This window comes from Anser cygnoides, chromosome 14 (assembly GCF_040182565.1).
Source record: "Anser cygnoides isolate HZ-2024a breed goose chromosome 14, Taihu_goose_T2T_genome, whole genome shotgun sequence".
Classification (NCBI taxonomy): domain Eukaryota; kingdom Metazoa; phylum Chordata; class Aves; order Anseriformes; family Anatidae; genus Anser; species Anser cygnoides.
The window spans coordinates 1,001,543-1,016,070 of NC_089886.1; the positions used below are offsets into that span (position 1 = coordinate 1,001,543).

At 50.4% G+C, this 14,528-nt stretch overlaps 1 protein-coding gene across 2 annotated transcripts in view; it reads right to left on the minus strand.

Moving 5' to 3' along the window:
- Positions 1 to 12,961, minus strand: part of KCTD16 (potassium channel tetramerization domain containing 16) — a 60,462-nt gene extending 47,501 nt beyond the window's left edge. The window contains exons 1-2 of one of the 2 annotated variants that reach the window (XM_048057335.2): positions 12,510 to 12,961; positions 10,808 to 11,956 (exon numbers count right to left, since the gene is read on the minus strand). In XM_048057335.2, coding sequence (XP_047913292.1) covers positions 10,808 to 11,639 — 832 coding nt within the window. In that variant the 5' untranslated portion in view covers positions 11,640 to 11,956; positions 12,510 to 12,961. Of the gene's footprint in view, positions 1 to 10,807; positions 11,957 to 12,223 lie in introns of both variants that reach the window. The other variant, XM_013175794.3, reaches the window with a different exon arrangement.
- Positions 12,962 to 14,528: the final 1,567 nt, after the last annotated feature.

Genomic DNA, 14,528 nt, shown 5'->3' on the forward strand with positions numbered 1-14,528 from the left:
TTTCTGTTTTTGAATTGCCATGTTTTCGTGCAGTAATTTTTCCCAAAGGAGAAGATATTTAGATCCAGGATTTGGCTTCAAAACCCACAGGGGTTTGAATCTGTCAGCTTGGATTGAGTTTCCACAAACTCATCTCTTTGCAGGATGTGGATGTGTAGCATTGCATCCGTTCAGCTTGTTTCATCTGTAATGCTAAGCCCAAAAGAAGAAATAGCTGAACAGTATGAGGTCCTGGTTGGAAAGAAAAGGAACAAAATCCAGTTCTGCTGCAGCAGATGTGGATGCTATGGGAGCAGTGGCTTCTGCCTGTTTACATCCAGACCTTAATGACTCCATGATCTTTGTCTGGGCTGGCAGAGGTGCCATGGCCTTGGCAGAAGCCCCCCGGGGGAATCAGCAAGGAGCACAGGGAGCAGGAGCCTGGCCTCTTCCCGGTGGTGGGGATCTCGCCAAGGTGTGGCAGCTCTGCCCACAGACCCAACGGGCACTGACCTTTCAAACCCTTTGCAACAGACTGTGGCTTCTGCCTCCACCTGGGGGACTCTTCAAAGCAACCGACTCTTTAATCAAATCTTTACTTGTGGAAGCATTTTCATCAGCCTCCTTATTTAAATATTCTTTGTCTACTTAAAATAAGGGAGACCAGCTTTCTATCTGCAGACTCTGCCTTGGAAGAAGGGAATGAATTATTCCTCAGGTAATATAAGTGCATTGACTTGAGAGAATACAGGATTTGTTCTCCTGAATGCTCACAAATGAATGAAATCAAGCACACCCAGGAACAACTCCCTCCCAGCTAGGAAACACATGCCTTTACACCTTGATAACTGTGACTTCACCTGGGCAAGTAACAGCACCTGGGGCCTGCACATGGTTTAGGTTAAACATCTAAAAGAATGAAAAAGTTTAATCAAGCTATGGGTGCAGAACCTCTAACCTTTCAAGGGTTTAAGAGACAATGGCAGGATCGAGAGAAAGTCATTCTATCCCGAAATGCCAGGGATGGCAGAGGTAAATCAGACAAAAAAGCTTTCAGGCTACAGCATGTCCTGATAAAATTAATGAGACTAAAGCAACCCACCTTCAAGAAGTTGTCAGTGATATCTTTCAGATACTGACCTATCAAGAAAGCACAGCTGTACTTAAGTACACTGAATAAATTTACTGTGTGAAACAATGAGATCTCCCATAACAAGCCTTCAAATTAGCCAAGCTGCATGGGAGCAACCACTTTTGTCAGTGGAAAGGAGCCAGACAGGGATAATGCCCTGCAGAAATGCTTGGTCCTTCAGCTGTTGCACCTGCTGCATCCTTACTGAGCTCATCAAAGATTTTGCAATTAACCTGAGGTCTTTGTATTTACTCTTCTATCTATCAATATATCAAATAACACTACATATTAAAAATAATGGAAAAAATCTTATATAGTACTACTCATGCATAAAAATATTACAACTGATCTGTATTGGGCCATTAATTCAGAAACACAATTCCCACCCTTAATTCTACAAGAAGGTCTTCATTTTTAAGGAAGATTTGCTTATAAACTAGGGGTAAACCTTTTTTCCACATTTATACTGCAATGTTGTGCTAAACAACAACAACCAGGCACCCACTTGATGACCAGTTCCCTGCATAGGCTTTGATGACCTAATAACTAAGAGAGAAACCCAAAGAAAGCTATTCATCAAATTCCTCCTTACTGATGTCTGCGTGTTAGAAGCACGGAGACTTTAGGTTTTCAATGAAGCATCCCAATTTTTTCAGCAGCCCCCGCCTTCTGCTTTGATGCCCAGCCTACGCTCGGTTGCCATATGACACCACACTAAGGCAAAGACTGCAAGAGAAAATTCTCATTCGATATGAAAGCATCCATTACCAATACAGGTGTTACATTTAGTTTAACTGAAGATCAGTAGTCGAATTCTCATACGAGTATGCAAACAGTAAATTTGTAAAAGGCCTTCTTTTTCCAGGCTTGAGCTTAGCCTCTGTAATCCTTCTGTTCCTATATGGAACAAAATGTTCAACTTCCCCATGCTACAAGTGAAAAACCTGAGCTGAGAAAAAATCAGCTCTTCGTAGGAGCATAAATAAACATATTTTCAAGCTCTCTGATGGCATGCTCCCTCAAGCTTTGCCCTGAGTTTTTGGCCTTGAGAATATTTAAAGTGCAAAATTCAGCCAAAACCAGCATGTTCCACTGGGTTCTATTTCAGCCTGATTTAATTCTGGTGTAAAAATATATTCTGATTCAGTTTGATGGAAATTCAGTCTGAAGTTCTTAAAATAAGATTCCTCCAAAATATGCAGAGACAGAGAACTTTTTCTTTCGGTTTGGCTCTCAGGCCCTGGACGAAGACGGGTGCGGGAGCAGAAGCGCTGCAGCCCCATCCCCACGTGCAGTCGGAGCTCAGGCCGGGGGCAGCGCCTTCGTGCAGCTCTTCCCTCTGGAGTACTTCTGGGCTGGGAACGCAGACCAAAACTCGGATTCACGCTTGTGTTTGAAATGGAAGATTTGGGGCTGCTGTACTTTTTTTTTTCCCAACCAACCGTTGGGAAAACCCCCGTGTCTGGAGCAGGCCTGGAGGGGTTTTCAGACGCGGGCTTAAAGCAGGCGGTGCTCTGCAGGCTGGCAGCGGCTGCGACTCCCCACCGCGAGGCCAGGCAGGTGCCAGGCTGCGGTCAGAGCCGGGGCAGTCAGGGGGTGCATGAGGCCGATGTGCCTGGGAATGGTTTCACATCATAAAGGGAACAAGGGTCCTAAGAAAGGGGAGGACTCGAACAGCAATTTTCCAGGCGCCCCAACTGCTCTCTGGAGAAATACGCACTCACTGCAGGGGAATTGCCTCCCTGGGGGCTCGGCGCTGCGGTGAGCTCAGGGCTCTCCGTAGGGCCCCGAGGAGGCAGCGGGGATGTCGAGGCGCCAGGACACCCAGCCCCTCGAGGCACAGGCCAGTGATCACAACTCCTGGTAGCCAGCCAGACCCAGCACTTGTTCAACCAAGTCATTTCTACGTGAGGTTTTCACCGTGGATTACAAACCAAGGCAGCCAGGGGTTTCTTCACTGCATTTTGGGTAAGGGAATATTTTAGCTGCCTTAGCAGCTAATCAATGAGCTCCTATAAATTGCTAATCACTGTTAGTAGATTCAGAACAAGTACTAAAAAAATTTTAACGCCAGTAATTTATGAACCAGCTTCCTAAGCCCATCCAGTTATTACAGCTGTAGAGTGCTCGCACCAACACCCGGCTTACGGACGGGAAGGTATTTTACATGACTGGTAGTCGATACAAAGCGGTCAATGGGATCACACTCTAATTGAACAGTTTATATTTATGGCTATTTCAACAATGCTCATAACCAGCTATCGAAATGTAAAAAGTATTATCACAATTCCAGGCTTCTCACTTAAAAAAAAATATATTATTAGAAAACTAATGTAACAAGATAATTTGAGAAAATTAAGGAAAACAGCCTACACAGTACTCTGATGTCCAGTATGCTGCTCACTCCCTATTTCATTTGCCACTACTAGCAGAGATAAAACCAAAGGCCATTCACTCCAAAAGAAAAGTCCAAAGTTCTTAGGAAGGCTTTAGTAAGGGCCAATAGCACCAAAATAAAAAACAGCCTCCCACATGACTAGTACAGGGAGATGTTATCTTCTGTACTGAGCTTTGGTATCACATATTGGTCATCATACCTGAATTTTTACCGACTTCAGAGGCATTGCAGATGTTCAGCCCTCCTCGAATCATCAAAATTATAAGCTCAATTACATCATCAAGTTTAAAGCTCGACGTCCATTGTTCCTTAAGATTTACCCTAACCTAGTGCACCTGAAGCACTGGGTTAAAATCAGGCTGCGTAACAGTGGCAGAAATGTTTTATGTTGTTCCAGCATTAACTTGAGCGTGCCTTCTGAAAGTAATGGGCTGAAATCGCTCACGGAAAATTCATCGGAATGTCCAGTTCATTCGCCGTTACATTTTGGACACAACTTAAGAAATTCCATCAAGTCTAACTCCTATTTTCTTCCTTTATAAAAAAATGGTTTTGAGTTAGATTCATAAAAGGTTACTGTTACTCTTTTCAAAGATGTAATTTAGATTTTGCTTCTTGTCTCTATATTTACTGTATGTTAGACTTGAACTTGAAAAGCCGAAAAAAAGGAGAAGAAACTGAGAAAATGTTGTGGTTACAAATTTAAACAAATCCAGGATGACTTGAAAAAAAAACCTGCTGCAAGGAAGTGTTTGTCTGTATATACAATATGTTGCTGATATTCATTGAATGGCAAATATCTGTGTTATGTTTTCTTATTTACACTCCTTGCTCTTTCTGATTTCTTTTTTCCTTAGAACCACCACTACATTTCAGCAAGTTTTAAAAAAGGCCTGAGCCCATCAGATGGAGCAAAGCCCTGGAAGACTGGCTGCTGGGAGCGATTCCTCCCTGCTGCGCAGAGACCAGCCCAGCGAGACCGGAATATTTTCACCTCTAAGTCACCACCCCACGTGCCCAGCTGTCCTCCCTCCGAACCCGGCGGGCGCAGGCTGGCGGTGCCCTTTCCTTATCTGCCCCGACGGCAGCTCAGGGACGTCTCGCAGGGACATCTCTGGGTGTGTTACAGTGAGGGGACCAGCCGGTCCATGGAAACGTACTGCGGGATCTCATGCACACCATTCCTGGAAAACATCCAGCTCCAGAGGGGTTGGGCTGCAGTTTAAAATACAGTGATAGTTTTCCTAAATGCCAGCCCTGCTTCGTTAATCCTTTAGTCGTCACAGTCGCTCTCTGGATTACGGAGCAGCAGCAGCAGCAGGACAGCCTTCGCAGCGGAGGCTCTGCCTCCAGGTGACCGCCAGCCCTGCAGCAGCGGGCCATGAGGGCCTGCCCGCAGCCCGCTATGGGCCTCCCAGTGCAGAGCCAGTACTCCCAGCATCTCCCCATACCGCACTAGGCCTGCACAGCCCTTCTGGTGGTTTGAAACGACGGCGGAGTCCCAAACGTCAGGCAGCTGAGCAGACCAAAGGCCAGGCCCCTGCCTCTTCCAGCAGGGCTCGCCCTGCCGCGGGAGCTCCCCGGCCCGCTCCCGGCGCAGAGGCCCTGTGAGCACGGGCGGGCAGGTTTGTGTTTTCCTGGCAGGAATCCTGCCTTGCTGCCGAGCAGGGCTTGCAGCAGAGGGAGGATTTGCACCATTAAGTTGTACGTTAGAGCGGCAAGGTAACAGATCTATATATTCATGTTAAACATCTATATTGAACGTTCGGGTCGATGAAGATCCTACCAAAGGCATACGGAACGCCAGCCAGGCCGTGAACGCTGGGCGGCGACAAGGGCCGGTACGCAACGGCCACCCGAGCTGGTTCCCAAACGTCGCTATTCATACATCACTACAATGAAGCCTGAGTCCTGTACCCACCCAGTACACTTTTTCACCAAGCTTTGCTTCAGTTATCCCTGAGCTGAAGATTTTTAGACTATTCTAACAACCAGATTCGATATTATTGGTTTCCAATAAATAATAGCATTTTTCATCTATGGAACAACTCTAATCAAACTGACAGCCTCTGCAGGCTTCTCAGTCTGCCATGACAAAGTGGGAAAACATCACCCATCACTCAAGTATGACCAGAAAGCTGGGAGCAAGGTCCTTGTGACTCCCGTGAATACGCTAACAGACTTGGCTGACTGCGCTATACCCCCACCACGTGCAGACGAGCATCCTTGTGAGCACTCAGAGAGTTTTGGTCAGCGAGATGGACCAGGCTCACTGACAATGACAATAATTACCTGGAAACAAACATCTCCTGTCTACAGGAAAGGAAGACTGCATTATTCATCGGATTAGATTTTATTTTGTTATCTTTTAGGCCATTTTTATCTTCACTGATACAAAACCAGACAAAACAAACTACTAGAACATACAGGTCTATCAGTTTAAAGGTAAAGGAAAATAGGTGGTTTATCTTCTTCATCTAAGCCTTTGGCAGCAGAGCTGTAGCTGTCACTGCACAAGAGGGTTCATCTTGTTAGGCAAATTTCTACCACACAGTTCATTTATGAGTCAGCGATACGCACATCAGCGTGCGATCTTTTAGCTCTGCTCACACGTACAAAGGGGCTGGCCGTGGGCGGCTGCGTTATTCCCAGGGGATCGTGTTGGACGGACGACACCGGGATCGCCCCAAGGATGCGTGTCCAGTGAACAGCCATCAGAGCACCCTTGCAGAGGGTATCGCAGAATCACGGAATCATAGAATATCCGAGTTGGAAGGGACCCACAAGGCTCATCGAGTCCAACTCCTGGGTCCCCAAAAGACCACCCAAAAAAATCAGACCACGTGTCTGCTCAGCTTTCCTTCTGCACAGCCCCAGCCAAGAGGTCTCATCTGTTTAACCCAGAATCTGACATCTACTTCAGAAATACCTCAGCCTCCTACCAGCAAGTGACAACAACACCCAGCCAGCATCCTTGTGAAAGAGGGAGGCGAGGAGGCCGGAATTGAGAACCGCCGCTAGAGCCAGCGGAGGCAGCGCCCATCCTTCAGCAGCGAGAGCCTTGTCAGCTAACGGCTGGCTGTCGGAGCTGCAGGGCCAGGAGTGCCCCACGGTTTCCTTGGGGCATTTGCAGATGCCTGAGCTGCAACCTGCGCACAGATGTGAAGTGCCCAGTGCAAGGCGAGGCTTAAGCCAACCAGGCCGGTTGTTCTGATTGCCTCACATTTGCTCAGATTTTGCAAACGGCCTCAGGAAGGGCAGGGACAGGCATCTATCTCAACCTCCATATTCTTTTCTGCCAGTGAACTTGAAGGAGCTTTTCTCAAGCCCTCTCCACCTGCCTGTTGTGGGGAAACATTTGGGATAAATTGAAGGCTTGACGTCTCTAACAAATTATCTTGGTGTAGCTGTCAGTACCCCCATCTTTTCCCTAGTTCTTTCCCTCCAGATTGTGTGTGAATTTTCTCACCCTTTCCTCCATCTGTACTTCTATATTTGCTCCTTTTTGCCTAGTGTCTCTCCTCTCCTCCTCCTTTGCTGCTCCAGCTGAGCAGAGGGCACCCGGTGCCTCGTGCTGCGGGCCGTGCCCCTGGCCGGGGAGCCACGCGAGCAGAGGCAGGGGCTGCCATGATGCACTGCAGTCAAGACCTCCCCCCTGCACCAGGGACAGTTCTGAGAGCCTGTTACAATCCCTGCCGCTGAAAAGCAGAGAGAAGGGACGTGCCACAGGGTCCTGGGGGGCACAGCGATACCCCAAGGGGCCGAGATGCCACTTCTCCCCATCCTAGCCCGCCCCACAGCCACGTCACGCTGCTCCCAGCTGCTCTGCAGACACACACACGCGGTGCCGTGTCGCTGACCCGCTGCCCGAAGCTAAGGCCTCCTCCTCCTCCTCCATCTCCAACCTGTCGTGTTGCACTTCTGGCACTCACAGCGTGCACGTGCAGGACGGTCACCCACAGTCCTGGCAGCTCTGCACGCCTGCATCCAAGCAAAAAGGGCTGGTGTGTAGGTTACGGGACGTGGTGAGAAGGAGCCTGCTTCTGGCACTGCGAAGCCAGGAATGGGGCCAGGCTACAGAAGGCTGAGCCAGCCCATATGCTTTAACACCACCACCACCGCCACCCCCCAGCACGCACCAGATGTTCCCGTGTGTATCTGTGATTCATCCCATTGTAGAGGTTGGAAACAGTTTAAAATGAAGATCTAAGCAGAGGCTATCACGCTATTCAAAGATTTGATTGTTTGGAGATGGGGTTTTACTTCAAGATCATTGACAAAACAGGAGAGAAAACCACCAAAGTGTTCAATTCAGAAATCCAACTGTAGGTAGTATTTTTTTTTTTAATTTCATTGACATAACAGAAACTGGAGGGAAAGAAGATGCACGAGCGGAACCCCCATCCCTTCCTCCACTCGTGCTCCACCTGTGAGCAGGAACACAGGCTGCAGCTCCTGCCCACCCACCACACAGCGACTGCGTTTCAAAGAACTGCTTAATTATGGGCCTAATGGATCAGCACAGCCTGTCTCCAAACCCTGCTTCGCCTTGGCCTACTTGAAGCTGGAGCGGAGCCCAGCTGCGCTCCCAGGATTGCACTGTCATCCTGTGTGCGGGCTTTGCAGCCCATCTCACCACCCACTCAGCAAAACAGCTGCAGGTTTGCTGTTCTGGACGCTTTCTGCGTGCCCTGCATTTCGGGAAAAGCTCCTCCACAGAGAACACGAATCTCCCATTAGCCTTAATAGCACCTAAACTTGAGCGAGGGGATAAACTATCATACAATATTAATCACGCAATGCTGTTAACAGCACACACTGTACCCATGTGAATAGCTGCACGGTTTACACCCCCATCAGCCCATCTGATCTACTTCCAGAAGGATTTGTGTATGAAGAATGTTCTTTATCTTCATGCCAACCACAGCTATTTTACCTTTTGAGGAGTATTTGGTGCACGCTGTGTGTTTGGTGCATCAAAACACTGTTTCCCCCTCTATTCTTCTTCCTTTGGAAACAGTCGTCCCTTCTCAGCTCTGGACCCCCTCAGCTGTGCATTTCACAGGAGCTACTGAGCTGCTCTGCGACGACCACCTTTGCATCTCTCTAACCAGTTGTTTTAGACACCACCCATGTTTAGGACCATTAACCTGACTGCAACAGCTTGATGAATTAATGCTAATATAGACACAGTTGGCAGCTTCTAATTAAATAATTATGGCTAAACAGCTGCAGAGAAGTTGTAATATTCCACTAGAACGCCAGATGTCAATTTTATTGGTCCTCAAAGTTTAAAATGAAAGCCTTTGGGAGGTTTGGAAAGGGGCTCCTTTTGCTCCAGGTGAATTCTGCAGGCACCGTGCTGCTCCCCGTGCCCGGCTGCGGCCAGAGCCCACGCACACCGCCGGGAACCTCTGCAGCCCCCAGCAGCTCTAGCACAGCGAGCAGCCACCAGCACGAAGCGTAACAGAGAGATTTGGATTGAGATAAAAGAGTGGTTCGGCATCACAGTCATTGCTTTGCCTAGGGAAGGACCCTTGGAAAAATCCATCTCTGAAACTGCACCAGTGTCAAAAATAGACAAAACTGGTATGAACCAAATGCAAAACCTGTTGACTGGATACGTCTTTCCAAGAACTTTAATTGAATTGGGCATTCTGTGTATTGGTGGGAGAAGATTTTGTGATGCCTGCTATAAAATTTCATTGCGATAAAATTCGTAAGGTACCTCTCATCTTGGTACCCTAACTGTAACAATGTGGAAGAAAAAGGCAACCTTTGAAGGTAAAAATTCACGTAATATGGAAGTCAGTACTCTGTGTTTGTTAATTTGTGTAGAACCTACTTTCATCCTCTCTTCAATTAGCAAAACATTGAGCTTATAGAGAACTTTTTTTCCCAATTCTAAATTTAAATACAATTTATTCTAATCCATTCATTTAACTACATGAATTGTTCTCCTCTAACTTGTACAAGACACTATAATTTTCAAACACGAGAAGCCTAATAATAGAAATCATCTATCCTTGTTAGCATATGAGCCGATCCAAGACCTTTGAACCATTTTGCTACGAAATCCAGCTAGAAAACTAATTTTACGTAAATCTATGCATGTCAAAAATACAGATGGCTCTTCAGGATGCTAACTTAAGCATCATTACATAAGCAGACTAGGGTTGCCTGTTGAGCTGAGACACAAGAGTAGATGGCGCTGAACCCAGTATTACACACCAACTATTCACTTCCTGATACATCTTTCATCTAAAACTTTTGTCAGCTCCCCACATTACCAAGCCTGCCAACTGTAAGCATTGCACACAGCGTGGCAGGTCTGCAGGCAAAGCAATTTTTATCCTTCTTTAAATCCCTCTGCCCAAAGCAGCAGCTGGCTAAAGCCCATTTGTACAAATGGACTGGGAAAATGTTCCATCCTTCACCCTCTTTAGATGAAAATGGAAGAAAACATCCTCACGAACCTCTTGCACATTTAAGCACAGCAGTTGGGGAACGATTTTCTGATACAGAATTATAGAATCAAAATCACCCTCGTGTTACCATTGGTAACAGTACCTCTACCTGAATATCAACTTAGAAAGTTAATGAGCCTGCTAGAGCTATCAGCTAAAATTACCACAACAGTATGTGATCCGATGTGATTGCAGTAAGCAGGGCAGATACTTCTCATTACGAGGACTGTTTTTCATAGGCATGTTGCATAACAAGGCACAGCTACTCGCCTCTCTCTGCTCTGAGCCCTCATTTCAGAGCACATCAGTTGGCTCTGAGAAGGCTCCCCGTTGAAAAGCAGCCAGGGGGACGGGATTTTGTTTTCCCTTCCCTGCATGTAAGTGTGTCGGGTTTGCTGACAGATGGTTTGGCCGACTACGCTTGACTATTATCAAGCAGCTTTTACCTTTGCAAATTGAATCCCATTTGCAGATTTTCTGTAATTAAATCTGCAGCGCGTTTGCAAGGCTCGCATCGCATCGCGCTCGCAGGCAGAAGTGTGCAAGGCCCGCGGGCGGCTGAGCCGCACAGCCAGGGGCACGGAGCCTTCGCCGCGGGGATGGGCGCTTTCGGCAGTCTGTGCTGCCACCTAGCCAAGACCAAGGCACCGAGTTCAGCCTTGCTTTACCTTTTGCAAGCTTAAACTGAAGCGTATCACCCCAGAGCAAAATAAAGCTTCGGTCCGCAGCAGACCCAAGGAAATGTGCACTTTCTGGGCTTTGAGAACCGTACGGTCAGAGACGGGCTTCGAACAGGCAGTTACGCTTCCCTTAGAAATGCCTCGTACTTACGGTAGAAGACATATTCAGTGTAGCTGGACCAGACCTTGTCGTCAGTGTACTGATTGACAAAGGAAGCCGTCACAGAGGAGTTGCAGGCCACCATGTGGAATCCACACTCAGATAACATGTCGAAAGCCCTCTCCAGATGCTTGAACTTGAGATAAAACCTGGAGGTGTACCTTTCTGGAGCTCTGTCTGGGTCTCTGCTTTCATTCAAACTTTCTCCAAAGACCTCTTTGACCAGAGCAATCCTTCCACAAACCAAAATCCTTGGGACCCTCCTGAATTTGGCGTCTGCTTGGCTCTCCCTGCCAATAGTGCACGACCCCCGGTACCCAATGGTAATGAATCCCCACTTCCGATCCGATGGTAAGAGCGACGAGGGTGGGCATATTCTCGTGTCACTGCCTTGGGAGACCTCTTCATAGTCACTGTGGCAATAATCGTCGGGGCTTTGCTTGCTGTCATCGGGAGTCAGCAGTTTGACCAGGTCAGGGAGCTGGAAGTACTCAGCCTCCCTCTTGAGCCTTCCCTTCTCCGGGAAGTGGTCGGGCAGAACCACTTGCTTGTCCCTGAGATAGTCCAGAATATAGCGGAAAAGAAAGCCATCTCTGTCGATGAAGAATCTTCCCTTAGAGTCCTTAGCCAGATCGTTGGCTGTCTCTCTTTTTGGGGTGAACATTTTCCACAGCAGGGAGTGAGGGGTGCCAACCAAGGTGGAGTGGCGAGTGAAGTAAACCTGGCCACCCACGTTTAGCTCCACGACCTCCGGGAAGGAGTGCAGCCCGGTCCCTTGCTCCCGAGCAGGAAGGTAAGTCCTGCAGTTGCCACTTAGAGCCATTGTATTTTAAAAAGGAAACCAACAGCAAGGAGCAGCAGGACGGTCGATCACGGCAAAGTGTAGAATAAGGCTCCCAACATTAAGGAGAAATGGGGTGAAAGGAAAGTGAGGAAACAAAAAAAAAAAGAGAAAAGAAAAAAAAGGTTTGTCTAAAAAAATTGGGAATTGTCCATGAGTAACTGTGTGGCAGAAGTGGCTTGTATCCTAAGCCATAGGGGCTGGAGAGCAATCACTTCACGAAATGCAATCACATCATCAGATCTTCCAACAAAGCCATCAAAATCAAGGTCAAGCCAAGCCTACGATCCTTCACGGGTCTGTTAAAAGGGAAAACAAAATAAGACACAAATTATTCTCTTAAGCAACCCAGAAATTGCAACAGAGAGAAGCCGATGGTTTTTGAAAGCCGTTAGCTCTCCTGCTAACCAGATCTATTTTTGCCAAGTTCTACGTTCCTTTTCGCAAGTACTAACCAAGGGAAGGACTCCGTGTGACCCCGCGGTTTAAAGACAACACACGGCTCATCTTTAAACGAGCACCTGATTCAGACATGCAGCTGAGGCAGGGGGAACGGCAGCTCTTACCTTGGTTACAGGTAACGCACAGCTCTGTACAGGAAAGCAACATCTCAGGACACTCAGAACACACACACAGGCACACGGAGCCCGGTTAGTACCAAATCCGGTCCCGGCAAGGGGCAGCAAAGGCGAGAAAAGTGCTCTTAGCAACATCCACGGAGACCTCAAGAGTTAAACCGAGTCACAGGAAAGTTAACCACGGCAGGTGACGAGAGGAACCGGTACACACAGCACGGCGGGGAGGGCAGGAAGAAGCAAGGAGCAAAAAGCACAAAACCCCAATAAATCCGACCGGGGTCCTCGGAGCGGGGCCGGGGCAGGGCGGCGGTGGGCGGATGACTTGCAGAAACCCCGCGCTACGGGCGGCCGGGCTCCGGCGGCTCCCGCGGCGGCAGCGGCCCCGGGCCGGGGGGCGGCGGGGACATGGCCGGGGCGCCGCGGGGCTGCCCGGGGGCGCTCCGCTCCGCTCCGCTCCGGTGCGGTGCGGTACGGTCGGGTCCGCTGCCCCGGGCTGGCCGCCGCTCCCGCTGCTCGGCTCGGCTCGGCTCGGCTCGGCTCGGCTCAGCCCGGTTCGGCGCGGCTCTGCCCGGCTCAGCCCGGCTCGGCGCGGCTCTGCCCGGCTCAGCCCGGCTCAGCCCGGCTCGGTGCGGCTCCGCTCAGCGGCGCGGGGCCGTGCCGGCGGCGGGCGCTGCCGATTGCATCATCCCGGCGGAGCGGGGCCGGGACCGCGCCAGCACCGGGGACAGCGCCGGGGCCGCCCCGCCCCGCCCGCCCCGCCCCGCCGCCCGGTGCCGGCCAAGTTCCCCGCGGCCACCCCCCCCCGGTGCCCCCCCGGTGCCCCCCCCCCGCCTCTCCCCGTGCGCCCCCGCCCCTCGCACGTGCCTGGCCACCGGGGGGCGGCGGAGGGGGCACCGGGACCGGCGGGGCCGCGGCTCTGCCCCGCCGCTCGCGCCCCTCGTGCCCCGCCGGGGGGCGGCGCGGGGGGGCGGGGGCAGGCGCCGGGGCCGCGCTCCCCGCGGCCGTGCCCGTGTCCGTGCCGGCACCGCCACCTCGCGGCAGCCGCCCCGGGCCCCGGCTCGCTGCGGGCGGAGCGCCCGGCGCCCCCCGGCCCCGCGGCCCTGCAGCGGGCAGCGCTCCTGGCGCACGTCGGGCCTGGCGCTGCTCGGGGTGACGGCGGGGGGCACAGCAAGGCTCCCGTGCGGCCGGTGCGCAGACCCAGCGGGAGGCTTCGGGGTGGAATCGCCGTGTGCGCAAGCTGCCCGCCCAGCCGGCTTCTGCCGACACCTCCGGCAGGTTCTGAGAGCAGGGCCAGGAGCACGACCCAACGCCACGGCACGCTGACTGTCAGCGGCACCGCTCTAAGGGCTGGGGGGGAAACCACAACTTGGGTACCTGCAGATTTTTCAAATTCGTGCCAGAATCAAACCCTCGCTTTTTACCCCAATTAATTCACTAAGCGAGAAGCAAGGGCCAAGGTCCCGACCACGGACCTGTCCCTCACCTCCGGGTCTCACTCCTCATTCCCAGACCAGCACCTGGGGCCGCGGCAGGGGCCGCGCGTCGCAGCCCAGGAGCAGGCGAAGCCCCGCGCACCTTCACGCGCGGCTCCCGCAGGCCGGCTGCAGGAGGGCTTGTCAGGCGCTCTCGTCCTTGCAACGGAAACGCAGAGGTGTGATGCGAGGACATGTTAACTCAGATGTACCCATCGCTTTTTTAAGAGTTTGGCATAGTCAAGGCATGCAGGCTTTAACATCTGCGCGACCAGGCAGATGAAATGATAAGCTTCCTTTGGGATTTACGCTCATTAGTGCTGCCCCGGCTCAAAGCAAGGAGCGTTGCATCAGCTTTTTCAAATACTTTAGTTATTAATGTTAGTTAATATGCTTTAATAATATTTAAATCAATTTTCATAAAGCCGGTGGGGTCCTGTTGGCAGGGCTTGGAGAATCAATTCACTGTGCCCCGTAAAAATTGACCTTGTTCAGACCAGCACCAGGGACACCTGTGATCGCACAGCGGTCCGAGTCACAGGCGGGGTGGCGGAGATCCCCTGGGCAGAAGTGGGAACCACACAGCAAGTCTGATGTGCAGGCACTCCGGCAATGGAGTGAGCATAAGGTGCTGTGAAGGATTCTCACATCGATACCGTGTGATTAGTGAACACAGAGGTATTTAAGCTCCAAGTCTTTTGGAAAAATTATAATCAGAATTGCCCTTTGGATGGAACAAAAACTGCAGAATTTTAATCACAACAGCTTTAGAAATGTATCTGCTTCTGCACCTTTCAAATAATAAACAAAAGAAATTAAAC